The sequence below is a fragment of the Ursus americanus genome, chromosome 26, assembly GCF_024610735.1.
Source record: "Ursus americanus isolate L20-20 chromosome 26, mUrsAme1.1.p, whole genome shotgun sequence".
Lineage (NCBI taxonomy): Eukaryota > Metazoa > Chordata > Mammalia > Carnivora > Ursidae > Ursus > Ursus americanus.
In genome coordinates, this window is record NC_142152.1 from 31,023,914 (window position 1) to 31,045,070 (window position 21,157).

The following is a 21,157-nucleotide window of genomic DNA, read 5'->3' on the forward strand; positions in this document are numbered from 1 at the left end:
AAACACACAGCAGCTCCTCCACCGGCAAGACAATGGGTCCCCATAGAACCCGGCCTGATGCTGATGCAGTGAGTGTAAGTGGGTGCCCAGCCAGGCAAGAAGCCTGTCCCCAGAAGCCGTGAGTGCAGCTCCCACCCCAGCCACTGTGAACCATGCTTGGCCCCACAAAAGAAAGGAAAACAGGAGAGACATTGGATCAGATCTTCCAGAAGGTCTTTGTTGCAATTTTCTGCGTCATTGAAAAAAAAAAAAAGTTACATCATCATCAAATAAAGACAATAGCAGCAGAGCTCATTGAAACGTTACAAGCAAATTTGCTCTTGTACTTTTCCTAAGAACGTTATGAAATTCCCTCCTCCCCCCACCCCGCATTATTTTCCGTAAAATGCCTTTTTTTTTGTTTTTAAAGCACCATGAAATCCTACAGAGAGAAAAACAGGTAAAACACCTCCACACGTGGGTTTATCGTCACTGGGGCTCCTGCCTGGGAGTCTGGGACGTGGGTCGGTTTGCATATCGCTTCTAGGCACCACTGCACCTTCTCCCTTCAAGCTCGGCGCCCTGATGGCAGAAGAGAGGTTTTCCAATTCACCCTCTGTAGCACTGGTCTGCTGTATCGATGGGTCAGAGTCCTTGCGAGGATTTTTTTTTTTAATGCACAGGGAACTATTTGAGATTTTTCATTTAAGAACTGCTAACAGAAGGCAGATTTCAAATCTCTTAGGCACCTGTGAAAAGGATAATCACTTTCTGTAAAATCAGAGACACTTCTTTTCTCTCCTCAATGCCACTGCGCTGACGTCTTGTGACCTGGGAACGGCCAGGGGTGGACTGAGGCTTACATGGGTGGCTGCTGGTTCATCGTGCAAGGGCAAAGTGCAGGGCTTTCTTTATAGCCATGTAATCAACATGCTATTCCAAAGTTTCCGTATGTAGAATTAACAGCATCTACAATGCCGAACTAAAGTCACCTTTGTTTCAGAGAGTTCCCACTTTTATTTTTTAAGGCCACTGCTAACTAGCTCTTACATACTATACCAATGAAAGCTCCCTCTGCTGACACAGCCACTGTTTTTACCCACAGTTGCAGCAGAAATAATAGATCTCCGCTTGAAACCTTAGCGGGATGGAGAAAGCAGAGACAGGAAATGCAATACTGTTTTTTTCCTCACTTTTTTAGAGAGTCTCTGCACATTAGTTTTCCTGTGCCTTTCCTATGGCTCGGCAACCAGGGTATACATCGGATGGTCCACATGCTTATCCCGTCCAATGAGCATAATCTGCCCCCCACCCCAAATTCTGGCCACATTCTCACTAATCCCCAAAACCAAGCACACAAATAGAGGAGCAGCATTGACTCAGCCAGAAAATGATATCCTCTCGGAGGGAGGTAAGGGGGTGGTTTGCTAATGTGTAGCACAACTAGGACTTTTCAACATCGAATGGTCCCCATAGAACCCAAAGCAGCCATTTCCAGCATGTGCACGTGTGTGTGTGTGTGTGTGTGTGTGTGACAGATATCTGTCTATAATATATGAATTCATGAAGTAATCAAAGGGAACCTTTACCACAATTGACTGCAAATAGCAACAGCTTACAATTCTTTAAATAGTCTTAACACCATGCAAAATATGCCCATGTAGCCTGAGCCCTCCGGGTGCCAGTGTGCTGTAAGGAAGGAAGGCGTGAGCCTACACAGGGCACGATTCTAATTTGGACACCAGGTTCCCAAATACATCTGGTCTCCATCAATTACCCAGAAAAGAAATACCAAAGGGCAGGAGACTAAGCTCTCCTCTTAGCCTAAAATGAGGGAGCCATCAGTCGGTATTCACAAACCCAGCCAATACCGCTCTTAGTGAATTTAGCAACTCATAGACCAGGGGAGGTTTGGTCAGAGAATTGCAGAACTCAAAGGGGCCTTGATGATTACCTATGTTCAAGTCCCTTGATGTGCTGATGAGGTAACAGAGAAGCACGGGGACGGAGGTGCCCACGCTCACAGGCTGGAACAGGGGAGCACAGACAAATAGTCCCAGTCGCCTCACCTGTAGGCCAGGGACACCCCTTCCCGCACACACATTAGGGCCCTACCCCAAAGGTGGTAAGCTCCTAGAGTTCACTGTTGGGTTGGGGCTGGGTAGGGAACTACAGTCTCCAAATGGTCCCCTGGCTGTCCCCAGTAAACCTCCAGATCTATTAGGGAAGAAATAATCAGTACCCAATTACCAGGTGAAGCAGAAGACACCACCCACTGATGACACGGAAGACGTGCTCTTGCCGTGTGCAAAATCGAGCACGGATTCCAGGTGTGTGGCGGGGTGGGGAGCACAGGCTGGAAGGGCAGGGCTGTGCTGATGTGTGTTTAGAATTTGCAGCAGCTTCGCTGCGTACTGTTTGCTACGTGCTATTTGGCCCCATCTTAAAAGGGTACCATTCACACAACTTCCTAACAACTGGCCTCCCCCCAAATCTGAGCTTTACACACGAAGGGGAGGCCAAGCTCTTATTCCCTCTCAGCTTCTCCGTTGGAGAGCATGCGATAGTTTGTCCAATACTGCCCATGTATTTAATAGATCAATCTCCGTAGAGGGAGGGCTCTTTCGTTCCTCAGGGCTTTGGCCCCCTCTGTACTCAGAGAACAGGTTATATTGGATATTTTCCCCACTCTCAGCCAAAGGCTTTTTTTGATCCCTCCGTATTCCTGTGATTTGACTCCTTTGGGGAAGCGTCTACGCACGCGCCAACACCTGTTCCATTTGGTAGAATGTGCAGCTTAGTGCTTTGAATTGTTTTATTCCTGCTGTATACGGAGTTCCCGCAAGGTAAGCAAGTAAAGTGCAAAAGAGTGCTTTCAAAGGGCATTTTTAACGATACAGAAAGGGCGCCACATACAGCATTCCCACAACCCAAGCCAAAATAATGCATAAGCATCTGTAAGGGTGACACTTTAGGTCATGTTTACACAAAGACCTCGTACCCCTTGGTCACAGAGATCTTCTCCCCACCTCTGTACGCCATGACCGTGAAACTAGAAAGACATACATGCACACAAACAGATACACACACACACACACACACACACACACACACAAGCACAAGAGTGCACGACATGGACATTGTAGCAAAGTCAAAAGCAGACTTTGGTCAGACAGCCTTTGAATACCAGCTCTACCACCTTCTTGCCGTGTGCCATTGGGTAAGTTACTCAGCTTCCCTGAGCCTCCGTGTCCTCATCTGTATAATGGGTTTGCAAACACTTCCCGTGGAGTGTTGCTATGAGGTTTCACTGAGCTAATGCCCATAAAGTGCCGAATCTCGTGCCTGGCCCACGGAAACCACTGGATAAATGACAAGGAAGCCTCTTGGCCAGATTTGTCTGTAGCGTCTAGAATTGTGAACACACTACTCTAAAGAAGGTAAGAGTAATACAGGGCAGAAACGCACATGAATGAGATCAATGGGTAGTTTAATCAGGAAGCTTTTAACTTGTCAGAAGAATAGAGAAAGTCCCAGAAATCTACCAATCAAAACACATTTTGTCAGGCTGGAAGGACTCTCACAGTAAGAGCCAGCGCCCACACCTGCATAAACGTCCTTTCCGTGTCTGTTAATATGTGGACACAGGATGTCACCAGTGAGCCACAGCTCCAGCCCAGTGGAGGCATTAACGCAAATCTACCGTGGACAGGAAGAGCCTCGTGAAAGCTGATTCTGATTTGGCTCCTTCCCAAAAGCAATGCCAGAACTTTTAACTGAACGTTTGGGGGAGGGGAAGGCAGAGCTACAAGTGCTCCAGGCGAGGGAGAGCTGGGCGTTTTGGGGAAATGGGCAGGAAGAGGTCTTCCGTGGTACCAGTGGCCAAGGACGTGGTGGGTATAATTTTCCCCAGAAGTCAGAAAGCATTAGATGATTTCAGGAAGCCTCCGCTAGTCCTGTGATCTTTTGATAAATCCACGCTTTGTGTTGGTCGTGTGAAATCCCCAAAAGGTGGCGCCCATCACCAGCAACTTCCTGGGGCTGCCAGGTCCAAATGCTTAAGAGCGTGGTCCAAACAGCTAAGGCTGAACCATCAATGACCAGCCAATTATGCAAGGGGCTGAGGCACACACAGGACGGGAGCCTAGCACATATTTTGTCCTTTCTGATTAAAAAATCCATTTAAAATCTTCTTCTCAAAACCTATGACCAGCCCCTCCCCCACTTTCCTTCACTGACCATTCTAACCTCACGGAACGACCCTGTGGCTATTGTTTGCCTCGAAACGATCGATCACACTGGTGTTTCAACTTTAGTGACTAGCAGGTGCGAGACAAAGAAAGAAGCAAGGAAAAGAAGTGATGCTTTCAAAATAAGAAACACCCAAACATAAAAGTGGAATGTTGTAAATACTTCTTTTAAGCATTAGTTTTTAAATGGCATTAATGGCACTTAAGCTGCAAGCAATTAAAACAATTCAATTTTCTTGTACAAGAGTTGGTTGGGGATTCTTTCTTTTGTTTGGAGATAGCAAGATTGGACCTCGTCACTATGTCTACCTTAAGACACCCAAAGGGACAAAAAGCCCTGAGATGGAATGATGCCATGGTCCTCCTTGGTATGTCTCAGACATGCAGGATGTCTATTTTTATAAAAATTTAGGATCAGCTAGACAGAACAGCAAGCCACTGGCATCATGCAAGGCAATCGTTTTGGTATTTTTTCCCCCTCTTATCAAAACAAGTTATAACCGAAGTTCCACTAGAAAAGTGAATATGGGCATTTCAAAACCAGTTTATTTTCACCACTGCACCCACTGAGGAAAATGCATGATTTTTGCCCATAACCATGCAGCGAATGAGGTTGAGTTTTCGCCAATGCTTGCAAGTTCATTTGTCATTCGTCGATAGACAAAATTCAATAGGCTTCTGTCATTGGTTAAGGTGATATCCACAGTGTGATGCATTTGTGATTTTTTTTTCTTGTGTAATGAGGAAAGCAATTGCACCTTTTAATATGTGTGCTCTGATCTGTTTCCCGCAAATTCCACGTGCTCCCGGGTCCCAGGGACCTTCACTTGGAGCTTAGAAAGACTAAGTGTGCACTGAATGATGTGTATCAAAATTCAAGCTCAGAGCAACATGCCACAATGTCAACTCGAACCCTCATTACAGGTACTAGTTCAGCCCCCATCCGGTCCCCTTCTGTGTGTGTGCATATCTCTAACGGTAGGTTCAGGAAACGAGGCTCCATGTAAAAGACACACCTGTTCCTTTCAGAAGGCTGGTCTAAGGAATAGCTGCCCTTTCTCCACACCAGGCCCGGGCGGCACGGCGCCCAGGGGCGCAGCACCGGCCCACACCTGCCCTTAGCTTTCGTGGCCACGACCTCCTGCGTGTGCGAACACTCCCGGCATGTCCTGTGGTCACTGTCGGAAGTGCGGTCCTTGTTCTTTGATTCCTTTTGGCAGAGCAATCTTTCTCCGTCGTTTATGGCACAGTGAAATATATTCTTCAATGCTATGTAATTTCGGACTAACGAGAAAGTCTGTTTAAGGCACGTGTCTCAGGGTGAATATAAAAAAAAAAAAAAACAAACCACAACGCTTGGTCAGGTCCAAGGTCCTCAGCATTTAGTTTCTGTCTTCAAGTAACGCGTTGTTCTCGAGGTCCCTGTCTTTGGTGTCCGCAGGCACCAGCCCGTTCTCCGCCCCGGCCGGCTGCTGGATGCACTCGGTGAGCGCGGCGGTGCTGGAGTGGTCCGAGTTACACATCTTCTCTGTCTCCTCCTCCTTCTTCTCTTCGTCCAGGGAGTAATTCCGGAAGGTCTTGTAGATTTTGTGAACGTCCTCGGGCAAGGTCTTTTTGAGGTCCTTGTTTTTCCTCTTGGTGAGTCTGGAGGTGGACCCGAACTTGTTGATGATGTTGTCCTCGGAGGCCCCCTGCCCGTGTTTGTTCAGCTGCTCGGAGCCCTTGAGCCGCAGGTTGTTGGGCCGGTTGTTGATGCTCTCCTGGGACGAGGCCTTGAAGCGGCCCGTGTCCAGAGCGGCAAAGACGGAGCGCTTCTCCGGGGACAGCATGTCCAGCGAGTGGGCCCTCTGGTCCAGGCCCAGGCGCCGGCGCTCCATGCTGCGGATGGTGGCCGCCCGCTGCAGCTTGTCGTGGATCTCCACGCTCAGCCGCCGCCGCGTCTCCCGGAACTCGGCCGTCACGTTGGCCTTCCACTCGGCCGCGTGCGCCTTGATCTCACCCACCTGGCCGGGAGACAGAAGAGCGAGGACACGCTGAGAAGTTGTCCCCACCTCGGGCCCCCACCACCACCCCCCACAGCCCTTGGGTGTCCCGATGGGAAGGCTGGCTCCGGGGAGGCCAGGGGGTGAGGGGGGCACATGCTGGGGGAGGGGGGTGGTAGCTCTGCCCTAAAGACCTGGCTTTTGTGGCTCGGGGGGCACACCTGCTAGAGAACCCAGCAGAAGCCTGAGATGTGGAGGTGGTGACCGAACGGGAGGAGGACGGCAGTCTGCGGGAGCGATCACTATCTGGAGTTGGCCCGTGTTGGGTTCCCATGATGTGTCCACCCCTTGTTTAGTTGTATGGCCTCATTCCTCCCACGTGACTGGGGTAATCCTGTCTAGCTCCCAAAGTTCTCAGGGTTACGTGAGACAGAGACAGGCACCCGGGCACAAAGCAGAGGTGCAGCCGGTCCTTGGCCCTTCTCTGTTCCTCCGATGCTTCTGTCTGGGTGGGGTGACCAACCCGTCCCAATTAGACTGGGACTGTCCCGGTTGTGGAACAGAACGTCCCGTGTCCTAGGTACCCCTGCAGTCCTGGGCAAACTGGGAGCGCTGCTTACCCTGAATGTGGGCCACACTGGGGTAGAGGGCTGTCTGGCTTACCCTGCTTTGAAAAGACCCTCCAGGGCCCCTGGGAACCAAACTTCCCTAGTCTTGCTCTGCGAAAGCCCACAGAACATTCTCAGAATGCATGAGGATCGATCGCAGATTTCTTGGCTCTCATTCAGCACTGCCAACAGCACTAGTCCATGCTTTTCTACACAGACGAGCAACTCAGAAGTCTGCATTTTTGCATTTAGGAAAGTCGATATTTATGTGGTAACTTTCTCTTTCACTACAGCTGATTTTCGGCAGGTCAGTTAGCCATCTGGGGAATCAGACCGGAGACTGCATTGACGGGATTGCATCGCCAGTGTTTCTCTAAGCCAGGAAAATTAACAGTTGGGCCCGGGAATGATATGGGAAATTTTCCCATTCAGCAACTTTGTCCTGGGGCCTTCTATGCAGAATGTCTGTCTGCCGGGAAGCGAGCAGTCACCTTTCGGGAGGCTGTCCCTCTTTTTATTTCTTTGTTTTTTTAATCTCCCTTCCACTTGTTAACTCTTTTCTTCTTCTCTTGCCCTCCTTTTCAGTTCTTTTCCTCTCTTCCTAGAAGAACTACATGGACTTTTTTTTTTTTAATCACAAAATCTATCTTCCCCTCTTTTATCTTCCTTTTCTTGCCTTTGTGTAGGTTCTCACGAATATTTACCCAGGGGAGTAAAGCCTGCATGTCCCTGGACACAGGGGTAGATTTATTTCTACAGATCTGACAACCCAGAGGGGATAAACGTGAAAAGGAACCCCTTGTGTTTGCTTCCCCACAGCTGGTCACTGTTGGAGGACTTCAGTCTCAGAGTCCTAGTAGTCTAGTGCATTTCCATACAGACCAGGCCCATCCTTCTCAAGCTTTTTATAAACTTTCTAGGCTGCTCCCACATGTCTGCACACCTCCCTCAACTAGAGTCTACCCCTGCTGACCATCGTTATTTTTTTCTTTTTCCCTTTTCATTTTTTAAAAATAAGCATTCTGGGGCGCCTCGGGGGGGGGCTCAGTTGGTTAAGCATCTGACTCTTGGTTTTGGCCCAGGTCACAATCTCAGGGTCCTGGGATCCAGCCCTGCATTAGGCTCCGTGCTCAGTGGGGAGTCTGCTTGAGATTCTCTCTCTGCCCCTCCCCCCACTCATGCTTGCTCTCCCTCTCTCTCTAAAACTAAAAAAATTTTTAAAATAACAAAAAATAAAATAAAAAGTCGTTGTTTACTAGTCCTTCCAGGATCTGTGGCCTGGTGAGTCATCAGATGTTCTCACCTGCCAAAAAAGGATCCAGAAATAACTGCTATTCCACTGAACTTGGCTTTTAGGTAATGATTCAAAACGAGGAAGCCGTAGGGGCTCTCCATGTATTAAGAAACCCTCCAGCCCATAAAATAGAGATAGGTAATTCTTGACATGAGCTAATCTGATCTCAGAAACATTTATAGAATTTGGAAGGGGTCCTACCTCTTCTTTTGTCTTTTTGGATAGAACCCGTAGCCAATCTCCGATCATACTGAGGACAGCTGCAAAGTAGGCAAGGCCAACAAGGATCCAAAACCACACTAGGGGCTTATACCACTCCCGGTAATTGATGCCAGCGTTTCCCCCTGAAAACAACCAAACATTACTTTAACCAGGGTCTAGCATTCGGTCTTTGCAGAACAAGCATATTCCGGTCCAAGGAGCAGAGATGTCATCCCATCACCATCTGACAATTGTTAGGCCTGCTGTATACAAGAGGTGACAGGGAAGGGAGGGCAAGGAAAAGATGGGTCCCTTCCCAAAAGGAGCCTGACTTGTGGCTTAACTGCTTTGATTCTTGACCACTAACCGTAATACCCATAACAATGACCGCTAACCGAATACCCGTAACAAAAATAGTGTCCGTGGCCAGCTTGGTCCACCTTTTCTCAACCCGGGCTTGACAATGAATGAAGTGAGCTAGAGGACAACAGATGAGGCCCAGCTGTCAACTGTCTTCTTAAACTTCTTCAAATGTAATAAAAATGAAAGATCAATAATCCCCAAGGGCTTGGAACTCTTGGCACCGTTTCCTCTTTGATACCTGCATTTACTAAGAGCGGAGTGGCTGTGTGGTAGTAAAATTAGACTTAATGGCGTTCTTGAGACTTTGATCCTAGCAGTAGTGACTTAACACTAACTGAGGGATGGTGTTTACATGATGCTAATCGAAAAGGTCAATTAGACTGAGTAATTAGAATCACCGTGCTAGAACTAAAAGGCCGGCGAGTCCGATCCTTTATTTTATATGTAGGGATTACAGTAGAAATCCATCAAATCAAATGGCCAGCTGCCCGATTGCATTGACCAGCTGTTCCGCTGAAAGGACCAGTCATTCATTGCAAATAATTACCCTATTTATTCTCGTCCTCCTACGGGCGCTGCTGAAGGTAGCCATGCAAAACAGGCTCCAAGCCCAGCCCCCTCTCCCAAGGAAGCGAGGAAGTAACTGATGTCAGCCTGGTTCTCACTCTGTGAGTCACTGCTGCCCAGGGAGGCAGGCCCGTGGTCATTTCTAAGACCACCGACATTAGCAGTGTATGGGTAATTATGGGGTTACGTGATGAGTGATTGCTAGTCTTTCCCACTGGGCCATGGTTGTGACCTCCTCTAGCAGCACTGAATCCACACTGAGCTCTGACGGTAAGAGTAATACCCTCCCAAGGGCAGCTGGGCAGGCACTGTGGCCTGTGGCTCCTCTCAGTGGACCAGTGCGGCCCACAAGGTCTCGAGGCCACTGCCATTTCTTAAAATTAGAATTCCAAACATTACTAACCGTCTGTGTGGCCCCTTCAGTCTGGTTTAGCTGCCCTTTTTTTTTTTTTTTTTTCCTTTTAGGCAACTCTCCCCGGCAGCTTCCTCTAGGATACCATTGGAGTTCCTGCCACAGTAAGTGGTTTTCGGGGTTCATTCCGGCTCTGCGCTAAGCCAGAAAATGGGGCAGCTTTCTCCTTGGGGCTAAGAGATTTACCTTAGCAAGTCACCACCACCCAACAAAGCTTGTCACTAGGGGGCGCTAGCGAACAATGCAATAAACACCCTTCCGCGTCTTCACCGACTGCTTGTCTGGAATTCAGAGCTCTGTGTCCGCTCTCAGTCAGAGTTTCAAAATGCTGTGATGTTGTTAGGCTGTCCTGACGTTAATCAGCTACAAAATAAACCGGTACTTAATCCTGCATGGCGATCAATGTTCCAATTGTATTTCTAGAAGGGTTGATGCCAGGTTCAATGGCAGCAATCATCGACTCTCTCGTTAATGTGCCTTTTTTAAAGGATCAGGTATCCTTCCCTATCGCTCTTAGAGTGTTGCCCAAAAGGTTGTGACAAACTTCCAGCCTTTTAAGGCATGCATTCTTCAGACCAATCTATGTAAGCTCTGGAAACCTAAGCTTCGAAGGGCCTGGTCTAATTGCAGTCAGCAGCGTGAGTTGTAAGAGACACCTGTCCATGGAGACCTCAGGACAAAAGAAATCAGGCTTTGTAATCAACAGTAAATGAGGAATTAAAACAGCGCCAGGCCTGTGACTGTGGAGGTCACGCCCTTGCTAGGTAAGTAAAGATAAGGTCAAGTGCCAGTATGTACTGAGTGCTCTCAATCCATGGTGTGTAATAAGGAGAAATAATCAGGTAAAATCATTGGCAGTATCCCTTGAAGCACCAGAATCCCCTCTCATTTTGTCCTAGGTCCCCCCCTCCTCCCAGGGAGGAGCAGCATGCCAGCTGAGCCGTGCGCCCTAACGAGTGAGGTCCCCGTGGGTGAAAAGATAAAGAACACGGATGTCCTTTCTTCTCTCCCATCCGTGGTGAAGAGCACCTCCCGTGCATTAATGCGTCACAATGTTAAATAAATCACACGTTCTTTCCTGGGTTATCTTTAACTTTTTCACTTAGAACCAACATATGCAAAATCATTTAGGTTGGCCAACTGTATTCATCTAATATCTAAATAAGTCAACGCTACTTTTTCTGACATTTTTAATAAAGCTGTAAATCAAGTCCCATCACCTAGGCCAACCAAGAACATCCATGTGCATTAAATCTGGGGCTCATTTTACTTTTTAGTTTTTGGTCCTTCAATCGATGCTGTTTTATAAAATGCAATTCATATTATTATTTTAGATTCATCATCACTTTTCAATTAATATGAAGGCCTGGATTCAATAATGTGAACCAAAGCACATAGCAGATATTTACACATTGACTCTAATTTGAGTCAACTATTACAGTTTTTGTTTTATAATATCACAATGTCGAACATTAAAATTTAAAATATTCAATTATGTTATTGTCAAATGGCATTTTTTTAGTGACAAGCTTCCCTGCACTTTCTTACATTGTATAATTAGATGTAAACCAATAACCTGAATTCCAATTAGAAATTTCAACTCTTTGCTGATCACCAAATAAATAAATTTTAAAATTTTATATCCCAAGGCTCTGCTATTTGCACCCCAGATTAACAGACTAACGGGCTGAGTCAAGCAGGTGTTTAGAGAGAAGGGCCGGTCGCAAGTGTCCTCTAACAGACAGTGCAGACGGCCCAGGGCTGGCACAGGGCACTTTGAAGCACAACCCAGGGCAAACTAGGCTCTGGGGGAACTTGAAGACGTTTGTGAAATAGTCCCGATAGTTCTCTGCGGTTTCCCTCCAGAGCTGCAGGCCTCCGCTCAGATGGCACGAGGTGGCCCCTCACCCCAGGTGAGGGCAGCACAGTGGCTGAGCACTGGGGTGGGGTTCTAATCGCTTTGACTTTGCAGCGCTTCGTCCTTAGGCAAGAAAAAGGAAGGAAAAAAATAAAAACTGCTATTTTTACAAACTGGACTTCAGTCTTCATCTGCCCGGTGGAAGAGCTAGGAGACCACCCTGCTGCTTATCACTATCAGAATGACTGTGGAGGCACCCAGGCTCCTTTTGAAGAGCCCTCAATATCCCCTCCAGAATTTCCTGTTTTCCGGATTTCCAGATCCCTGTCCTCCTGGTGAGCACCGTACTCCATGAAGAAACCAAGGCACTGGCCAGGATCATGTGCCAGATAAAGGACAGTCCGTCTGCGAGCTCAGCCTGCAAATGTCTAGGCTGCTGCTTAACCAGGAGCTGGTCAAGAACATGAACAGGCACACGCACATGCACACGTGCACACGTGCACACACATGGGCACACACACACACACACACACACACACTGCACGTGCATCACCCACACGTTTTGAGCTTAGGACAGTTGTTTAATCAAAGCTTTCTCAGAGTAGAAAACGATCCATTTCTGACCCCCTAGAACTATCCCTTAGGAAAGAGAAGGCTGGCCTCCTCCTCCTCCTGCCTTCCTACCACACTATGGGAAAGCCATACCTGTGAGAAGCCAGATCTCCTTTCCTTTTGAAGCTCCCTGTCCCTAGCTGAAACTGATGGTTTTCTTTTGCTCCTATAAACATAATTCATTGGCATCTATGTTCACAACGAAGACTATTGTTTCTATATACATTCATGCAGAATCCATTATAATACTGCACTCCCTTGGGACGGTTCTCAGCTCCTGGTAGTCAACTGAGTCCTAAGTCTTGTGTCAGGGCACGCCCGGGATAACTTCTGCAGGGAATACAGCCCTCCCCCGGGGAAGCCTCAGGAACCCTAACCCACAGGTCGCTGTAGGCCAAGCTCTAGGGTAATCGCTCCAGAGTTTCATATTTTCCAGTTGCTAATACAGCCTTTATCAATTGATTCGAAGAGACTTAATGCAAATCAGAAATCCAGCATGCAGTGAGAAATTCATTTCACTCATGCATAAATCATAGAGCGATACGGGCAAGGAGCATCCTGGGGAGGAAGAGGCTGGCTTTCATGTCACGGCGCAGTCTGCTGCTTTTTACATTACATGGGACCATGGCCTTGAAATGGGTCCATGCACAGCAGCAGGGACACTGAGCTGTTTTCATTTGTTTCTCCCGCAACATGGTTTCTTTCGCATGGTATTTGAAAAGCATTATTCACAGAATCTTTTCCCCGCCGGGGCCCTGGAGACTGGGATGCCCAGGGTGCTTACCTGCCACAAAATCGCCGAAGCCCACCGTGGTGAGGGTAACCACCACAAAGTAAATGGACTCCAGGGCGGTCCAGCCCTCGATATATCTGAAAATGACAGCGGGGATCGTCACAAATACAACGCAGCCAGCCAGGATGAACAGGATGGTTGAGATGACCCGGATCTTGGTCTGGCTCACTTGCTTTTTCTGGGAACAGCAAAGGAGAAAGAGAGAGGCAAGTCAGCTTCACCACCCTGGATTCAAAAGACAGAGGCACAGGAAGGATGGATTATGCCAGTGGCTTTTCACCTTTCGTCAGTCATGGGAGCTTTGGGAGACTCTGATGAAGGCTGTGGGCCCTCTCCTAGAAAAACGCACGCGCAGAAGTTTTCAGGTGCTCTAGGTGGTTCTCAGACCCAGTGAAGCCTGTTCATGGACCCCAGGTCAGGAAACCCTGCTTAGGTCATGCCTCGAATGTCCTTGGTGTGGGTCCATGACTACAGCCCAGATGCTGATTCTAACTTCCTCACTATTACAAACAATTATTCCCCAAGAAGGGTTTGCTGCCAATTCTCACGTGGTAGGACTGACCCTCGTCCAGGAGGGCACAGGTTTGGAGCTCTCTGCACAGTGGCTGGCATGGACTTGGCACCTAGTTTCCTTTATATCAAAGGGAATGTGTGGGGGAAAAAAAAAACAGATGACCTGAAACAGACTAAAATGTTCAGAAGACAAGGAAAACAGAGCCACGCCCGCACGTATTTGAGACAGACTCTAACTGCTTCACCCTCCTTCCCTGCTGAACTTGTACATTTATAACATACTTTTAAAACACACATTTTTGAGCCAGTGCAGTGGTGAGTTTGGGCTGTGTTATCCACCGGGGACAGACAAGAGTCCAAGTGAGAACGACAGGTTACTGTCTAAAATGATCGAAGCTTCGTTTCAGGCCAGCTTCCGAAGGAGCCAGGCGAGAGGCGAAAGCATTTAGATTGGGAACTAGACAGATGTCACCTAAAGGAATGGTGCCAATGGAGTCCAGACGTGGACGGGAGCATCACTGGTATTTGCCTAGAATGCACTAAAGACAACACTGGCATTGCCTCTGAGCTGAATAATCCTTAAGAGTCTTCTCAAAGCTCCCCGGACTGGCATGCAAATTGTCATCAGGGGGCCCTAGCACCATAACCCAACCAAAACCATATAACATCAGAGTGAACGGGCCTTCCCACATTGCCTAGACCGACTTTCTGCAAATATATACCACATGTGGGGCATTGGATAGAGGAAATCCTTACCATGTGCTCTGTTTTCTATTCATTGCCTTCCGATGAATTAGAAGGCAGAGAACCTCAGAACGTGGAGAGACCTTTGCATTCATACACTTCAACAGAAGCCAAGAGGGGTTGAGGGACTAGCATAAAATGATTTTGCTAATTAGAGGCAAAGCCAAGACTAGAATTCTGATGTGATTAACTCCCAGTCCAGTGCTTACTGATGGAACCAGACTTCAAGTTACTCAACAATTTCCCAGCTCACACAAAGTCGCCAGAGTCCTGGCCCCCCCAAATAACAAAGCCAACCAGACTAACCCCCATGAAGAACAGGCCATCCTGCTTCCCTTCTGGAAAGGAAGACTGAGAATAAAAAATTGTTACTGTGCGATCTGTCCAGGAATTCCTAAGCTTCGGTCACAAGAAATGACACCTCTCCCAGGTCTCTCCAGGACTGAGATGGTCAAGCAAGAGTCTTCTCAGGTCAACTGCTTGGATCAACCATGGAAATGCCAGTCAAGAAGGTGACTAGGCTTCGCTCCCTTCCATCCCCTCCTCCTTGACTGTGGGAGAAACGTCGGCGCAGCTTCTTCCCTGGAAAGTTCCAGGGATGCAAGAGTTGAAAAGGGGGAAATTCTACTGTCCACTCTATTCACACCTCAGAAACATTCAGCCCCACCTGCCTGGGGTCCTGGTCCCAGGTATGTTCAACACAGCAAAACGGAGGACTCAGTTCAACGAGTAAGAACAGTTAGAGTGGAGAACTTTTATTTGCACAAATCTATATCAGCATGATGTACACTCCCGTTCTGAGATCAATATATTCCCTAAAAATACACAGGAAAACCTAAGGAAATACAACCCTTCTTTCTGAAAAGCAGTCCTGTGCTCTAACTCCCAAAAGGGCACTCAGTGTATAAAATGGGGATGGGGAAAAATTATTTGATCCATGCTTTTATACCATCCCCTCCTCATCTCCTCAGAAAAGCCATCTAAAAAAAAAAAAAGTGGTAATTTACTGATACTGCTGAAACTGCAAAATGAACGTTCCAATTATTTTTTTCATGAAAGTATCATGACAAGATAAGAGAACCACAGGAATGTCTTACCCATTCCATGAATTTCCAGCCTGGACATTCTAGCAGGACTCAGTGAGGGCAGTTGAGCCCCTCTGAGAATCCAGGAATGTATTTATTACTAGCCTAGGTTTGTTTATAGGCATGCATACAAATCCAAAGCCCAAAAGGAGATTTCACTGTAGGTCATTAAATGAATCTAATTGCTGGCAACGGGAACATCATTCTCCCCTCCTCTATAACCGTCCTCCTCAAACACATAATGAAATTAAATGTTTGTCAGACACTTGTTAAGTCATAAATTAGGATGTGAACACAACTGCAGTCCGAATGAGGCTGAGGTTGGCAATGGAGGGCTTGTAAGTACGTAGGATGCTGGAGACATTCCCGGGCTCCCCGCGGTGGGCAGAAGGGACGACAGCACAGGACAGGATTTGTTTGGTGGCAGGGAGGGAGCTATGTAACAAAGGTGAAATCATGGTGTCTCTGTTGGAGAGTTTATCAGCAAGGTAAACATTTCACCACCGTTCACCTCACCTCCCAAGGCAGTCCCCAAGGGACTTCTTCCAGATGTCCTAGGGTAATGCTCAGTAAATGCTTGGAGAATTCAATCATTGGGGTATTTTAGGGACTTAAGAAGTCAAGTGTCTTGCGTGTGTGTGTGTGTGTGTGTGTGTGTGTGTGTGTGTAAATGTGTATACCCATAGTTCACTATAAAAGGAAAAGGCATGAACGTAAGGTTTTAGCAATATATATTATTTTGGATACCCATGTTTTTGCTGCCCTCTAGATATTAAAACAGAACAAAAACAGTTACCTTAACTGAACACTTTTCAAGATGGAAGCACAAACTGTCTTACACGTCATCCCGTGGTCTTGGCTTCTTATCCCTGTCAGCACCGCAACTGCACACTACCACTTGTAAAAGGGTGTTTGGGAAATTGGAGTCTAAGGGTAGACGGCCTAAGACACATCCCATCCCCACTGCTATATGGCTGGGTGACCTCAGGCAAGTTTCTCAACCTCTCTGGGCATCAGTTTCTTCCCTTATAAAATGGACACGGAGAATCCACCTCACAGAATTATTTGGAAGATTAAATAAGTGTGTAAAAGCTTTGCACACTGCCTGCTAAGTGCTCAGGGATCGTTAATGATTATCGTTGATGTAAAGGTTCAAATCTCATCTCAGCTGTGGACAGCCCCAGATTTCATACCACGCTTAGCTATTGAGGAATGCTCCCTCCTGTCTGGCTTCAGATAATCTTCATTTAGCTTCAGGAAGTCACTGCTGCTTGTCCCTTCTTGGATACGTTATCTCATATAATTACCTCATTGTTAATGAGAAAAAGGTCCTCATTCTCCCTTGGTTCTGTGTTGGCCTGGGTGGAGCTCTCAGACGGTCTCAGCCCACAATCTTGAAAACTTTTTTATTTGCCTTTCCATTAATTTCCCCCTAGTTCTTTATCATCCTTCTGAGACCGCCAAGAATCGCAGATAATGTTTGCGATGTCAGGAACTAGCCGCAGAGAGGCACATACCTAGCTTTCCTTGCCCCCCTCTGCCACCTCCCCACCTCCCCGCCACTTACAGAAGCGAGCTGTCCTTCCATGGAGGGGTTGCTAAGCAAAATCACACTGCTTATTTACCGGTAAGCAGAGCAGCTAGCAAAAAGCTTTGTGAGAGCCCAGATCCGACTTCGCTCATGTGTTCCTGGGCTAACAAAACTGTTATCTGGGAAGAGATGGTTCGATAACAATATTTGGGCAGGAGGGAGAGGATGGCTGTGCACATCTGTCCAAACCTTTTTTCACACTTTGTTGATTAGAAGAAACGATGTGTTATTTCCTTCTTATGCAAATAGCATTATGCAAAACTATTTCCTGCTGCCCAATTGGCACTAACTGCAGGAATGTTCGAAGAACTCGAAACCCACCTCCTGTAGAGTTCATTCTGTTGTCATGACTCTATGTGAAATTATTCCAAAGAGCAAAACAAACTTCACAAACAGAGAGCAGGAGAGCCAGCTCTAAGAGCTCTCTCCTTTGAGAGAGGGATGTGTGTGCTGACAATCTCGGAAGTGTTTACTTGTTTCAGACCTCAGAGGACTAAGCCACACGTTCAACTCTCATTAAGCAAAATGCCCTCCCTGTGTTTGCTTGCTTCCACAATCTTATTTTAGAGAACGAGTATATTTCTATTCATTTGTGGGCTGGTTCTTTATTTCATTTTTGCCCCTCTAATGTCGTTCTCCTTTTCACTTTAATGTGATTTCTTAGAATTCTGAGATTAGCAATCCAGATTGTTGTGTCTGGCTGGGGAAATTGCTACTTCGTTGTGATTTTTAGCCAGAGCCTTGCAGATGTTATTTAATAATAAGGATACGGCAATAAAAATCCTAGGACAGGAGCTAGACGTGCAGAGCTCTCCTTTTGGTCTGGTTTGGTTTGGCTTTGTTGAAATGCAAACACATCACCATGGTAATACAACTGAACTGAGAATAATTTCTCAAAATGGAAAGATAATAGGAACTGCCTCACAGAAGAACTGACTTTATTTTCTGATATTATTATGTTTGCCACAAAGATTTCTTTTTAAAACGTCCAGTTCCAACAAAGAGTTTCAACATCACAGTGAATAGCTATGTAGCACCAACAATTCTATAAACTATGAGCAGAGCTGGTAAACACCATTTGCTATACTCTCCACAGCACACATACCATACACACACATTAGTGAGAGTCATGCAGCAAAATCTCCATGGAGCCTATGGAAAATGTCCTCCTCAAAAGCTGAAGACACAAATGTATCTTGTCTCTTTTCAGCTCAATAGCTCAATTCACACACACACCAAGTTTTACCTGAGCCACCCTGCAGCATCTCACAGATTACTGGCCAGTTCGGGGCTCTGCCTGTATCACCATGCAAAGTTTTTGAAAAAGCTTTCGGTAGATACAATTAAATTGTTTCTATCACTGCAATGCCAATGTAGGTACACCTGGGATAGAGGAAAGTTAAAATCCATAAATAATAAAAATTCTCAGCTGTTCCATCCTAGGAACACTTTCATGAAAATCTTTGCAAGTTTTCTGTTCTAAAATTCAGTGGCTTTGAATATTTGGAGGTAATACTGGATCGGAACACAAGAGTTTGTGCTCAAAATACCACCCGTTAATTCACTCAGCCCATAATTTTTAAGGACCCTTTACATACCGGGGCTGTTCTGGTTGTAAGGGACACAGTGGTTTAAAAAGAGAGAAAAGTCCCTTTCTCGTGTACAGGAAGTCTAGTGGGTGAGGTGGAGTGGGAACATCGGAGTCTTTGGCTGACACAGTCTATGGCGCTGTCCATGGTGTCCAGCCCTGCTCTAGGTCTTGAAGGCAAAGTGTGGTATACCTCATGACAGCCTACCGATTAAAAATGTCACCTGAGAGAGAAGAAATAAATATTTGCATAGCTCTGGTATGTGGAATACAAAAGCGGGCCAACTGTAATGGCTGATCTTTGGTTCTCTGTGAGTCAAGCCCTCAGAAACTGTGTCCCAGGGATTGGAACAACTCAGAGGCAATCACACCAATGTAGGAAACACCTACATGCAATCTTGGCTGAAGAATGGTCCTTCTCTTCAGCTGAGGTTCAAAAGGCAAGTCCATGGAAAGGAGGGGAGGATGGGCACACCTCAGGATGAGCCGTCTCAACAGAATAACTCCCGGCAACCCCAGTAGATGTCCCACCTAGCTGCTCACCCATCCAAATTCTAAATTTACTTTACCCAGATTTGACCAGCACAGGAAACAATGTCTCTGCCCCAAAATGCCCTCCCACCATCATCTACACAAGCATACAATGATAATACTGCAGTAACAATGCTCCAGACATCAGAAGCTGCCTCCCTCTTCTCCTCCCCCGGCCAACAGGGTCAGGGTCACAGTTCATTGGCCAAGCAATCCACAATAGCCAGGGAAACAAGATCCCACCCCAGTGCTTCTTTCTTGTGCAAGGGGCTCCCCCTGCTCTAACACACATGGCCTCTCTCCAGCCTTTCTCTGACCCAGGAACTAAAGCATTCTGCCTCTTCCCCTCCCCTCCTTTTGGGAACAAGCTGACCTCCAGAAGTGGCCTCTTGATCTTCTGTCTCATTCGGGGTCTGTTATTAAGAAACCCATTTTTCCACAGATATAAACCATATTCTCCAGTGTTGAGAAAATACAGTAACACTAGGCTTCAGTGCCTCATCTCCTTTGTCTTACTTCTCAATCAGTTCATACCTTGGGTGGCAAAAAAGAGATGCTATTTATTTGTCTCCTTCAAAGACCCCCAACATCTCAATTCTCCTCCCCACGGTCCTCCTGGGACCATGGTTTTTTGTGTTAGTGACAGCTCAATAGTTACTTCACAATGAAGGGAAGAGAGAGGTCAGACTGGGTCCAGTGGGGCAAGTTGTCCTCAATGGAAGGTGAGTTCCCTTCTTTAGACTGTAGCCGCCCCACCAAGGAGGAACACATATAATGAAAGCAGAAAGGAAAGAAATTACAACAGGCCTCCTACTGAGGGGTCTGTCCTAGAAGGAGGTGAAGAATGGGGGAAGTCATTAAGGAAGGCCAGGCCCTGGCTGGGGCTCTCTGAAGGGACAGGAACCTTCCACAGGGACAAGACACGCTGAGGGATGGAGCTGGGGAACCAACAGTCATAATGCAGCCAGTAACACACTGAGCAAAGTAAACAGTGCACTGTGGATTATCAAGGAGGCTTTGACTCTTTCTCATCCTTCCTGGCCATCTCCGAGCCAGGCCATTGTTCACTGGAACCAGCGTCCGAGGGTACCCAGGAAGTGTGGGAGAGAAGAAAGCCTTCATAGGCCCCTATCTCTCCGTTCTCAGCTATGAGTAGCCCAGAGAGCAGGCCCTTGTGACCTTCTGGTGGGCTTCCCAGAATGCCTGTCTACATGCCCAGGAACCAAGATTAGTGGCAAAGAAGCATGCATTGTCTGTGGCCTATCTTGCCTGTTAGAAGATTTGGAGAAAGTCCCCAAGATCAGCCAGATCTAGGTCGATACCTTAAAAATGCACGTGGGTATCATTGAGTCAATACCTGTGCACATCCCTGGGTTTTACTGGGGATGTGGTAAGCAATCCCCTCCCCAAGAGTCATACCACGCCTTTCCTTCTTTCTAGACAAACACTTTTTAGTGAAAGCATACAGGGATGCTTTCACTAAAGCATACAGCTTCATAGAAAATCTTTCAGAAATTAATCCTAAACTAGGAAGCCCGGCATTGAGGCAACTTGATAGAAACATCCAGGTCGGACAAGATTTCTTTAGCAGAAAATTTTCCAAGCTGTGAATGGAGTAGAATTCTAGAACTTTTCTACTCTTTCATTCAGTAAATATTTATTGTGCACCTACTGAGCTAAATTCACTGATGAGCAGAACAGAACAGCCCTCCTCCCAGTACAGAGGCTGAGGTGTGCCAGCGACTCACTGTCCCAGCCTCCCCAGAGCAAAGACTCAAGCACGCAGCCCGGGCTCTCCCAACCACAGAGACATAAGTCAGACTCTGACCCAGACACTAGTGAGACAGGTGACAGACTTGATCTTGGAGTATCCCTTCTATGGTTTTCTGTGTGTTTTCCTCTTTTCTCTCTCTGGTATCCCAAAGGCTATCCCTAAGTGAGGAGCAAAGATTCCCAGAGGCATCCTTGCAGAACGACTTTCCTCTCTCCCACAGACTCATTAAGCCTGGGCTAGGGTCAGGGACAGAGAGCTGGCAGAATGGCCATTCAGCCTGGAGAGGAAAGAAGAGTGGAAGGGACTTCCTCTTCCTAGGGTCTTCCAAGTGGCCTTAGCAGAACCTGCTTCCTGGAGGGCCAGGGGCAGAGAGGGAGAGATGAGATGCAGAGGCGTCCTCCCTCAGCTCCTG

The 21,157-nt window shown here is 47.1% G+C and overlaps 1 protein-coding gene across 1 annotated transcript in view; it reads right to left on the minus strand.

Moving 5' to 3' along the window:
- Positions 1–4,425: 4,425 nt before the first annotated feature.
- Positions 4,426–21,157, minus strand: part of KCNK10 (potassium two pore domain channel subfamily K member 10) — a 65,171-nt gene continuing 48,439 nt past the window's right edge. The window contains exons 4-6 of the mRNA XM_045807980.2: positions 12,911–13,097; positions 8,315–8,457; positions 4,426–6,232 (exon numbers count right to left, since the gene is read on the minus strand). Coding sequence (XP_045663936.2) covers positions 5,612–6,232; positions 8,315–8,457; positions 12,911–13,097 — 951 coding nt within the window. The 3' untranslated portion in view covers positions 4,426–5,611. The remainder of the gene's footprint in view (positions 6,233–8,314; positions 8,458–12,910; positions 13,098–21,157) is intronic.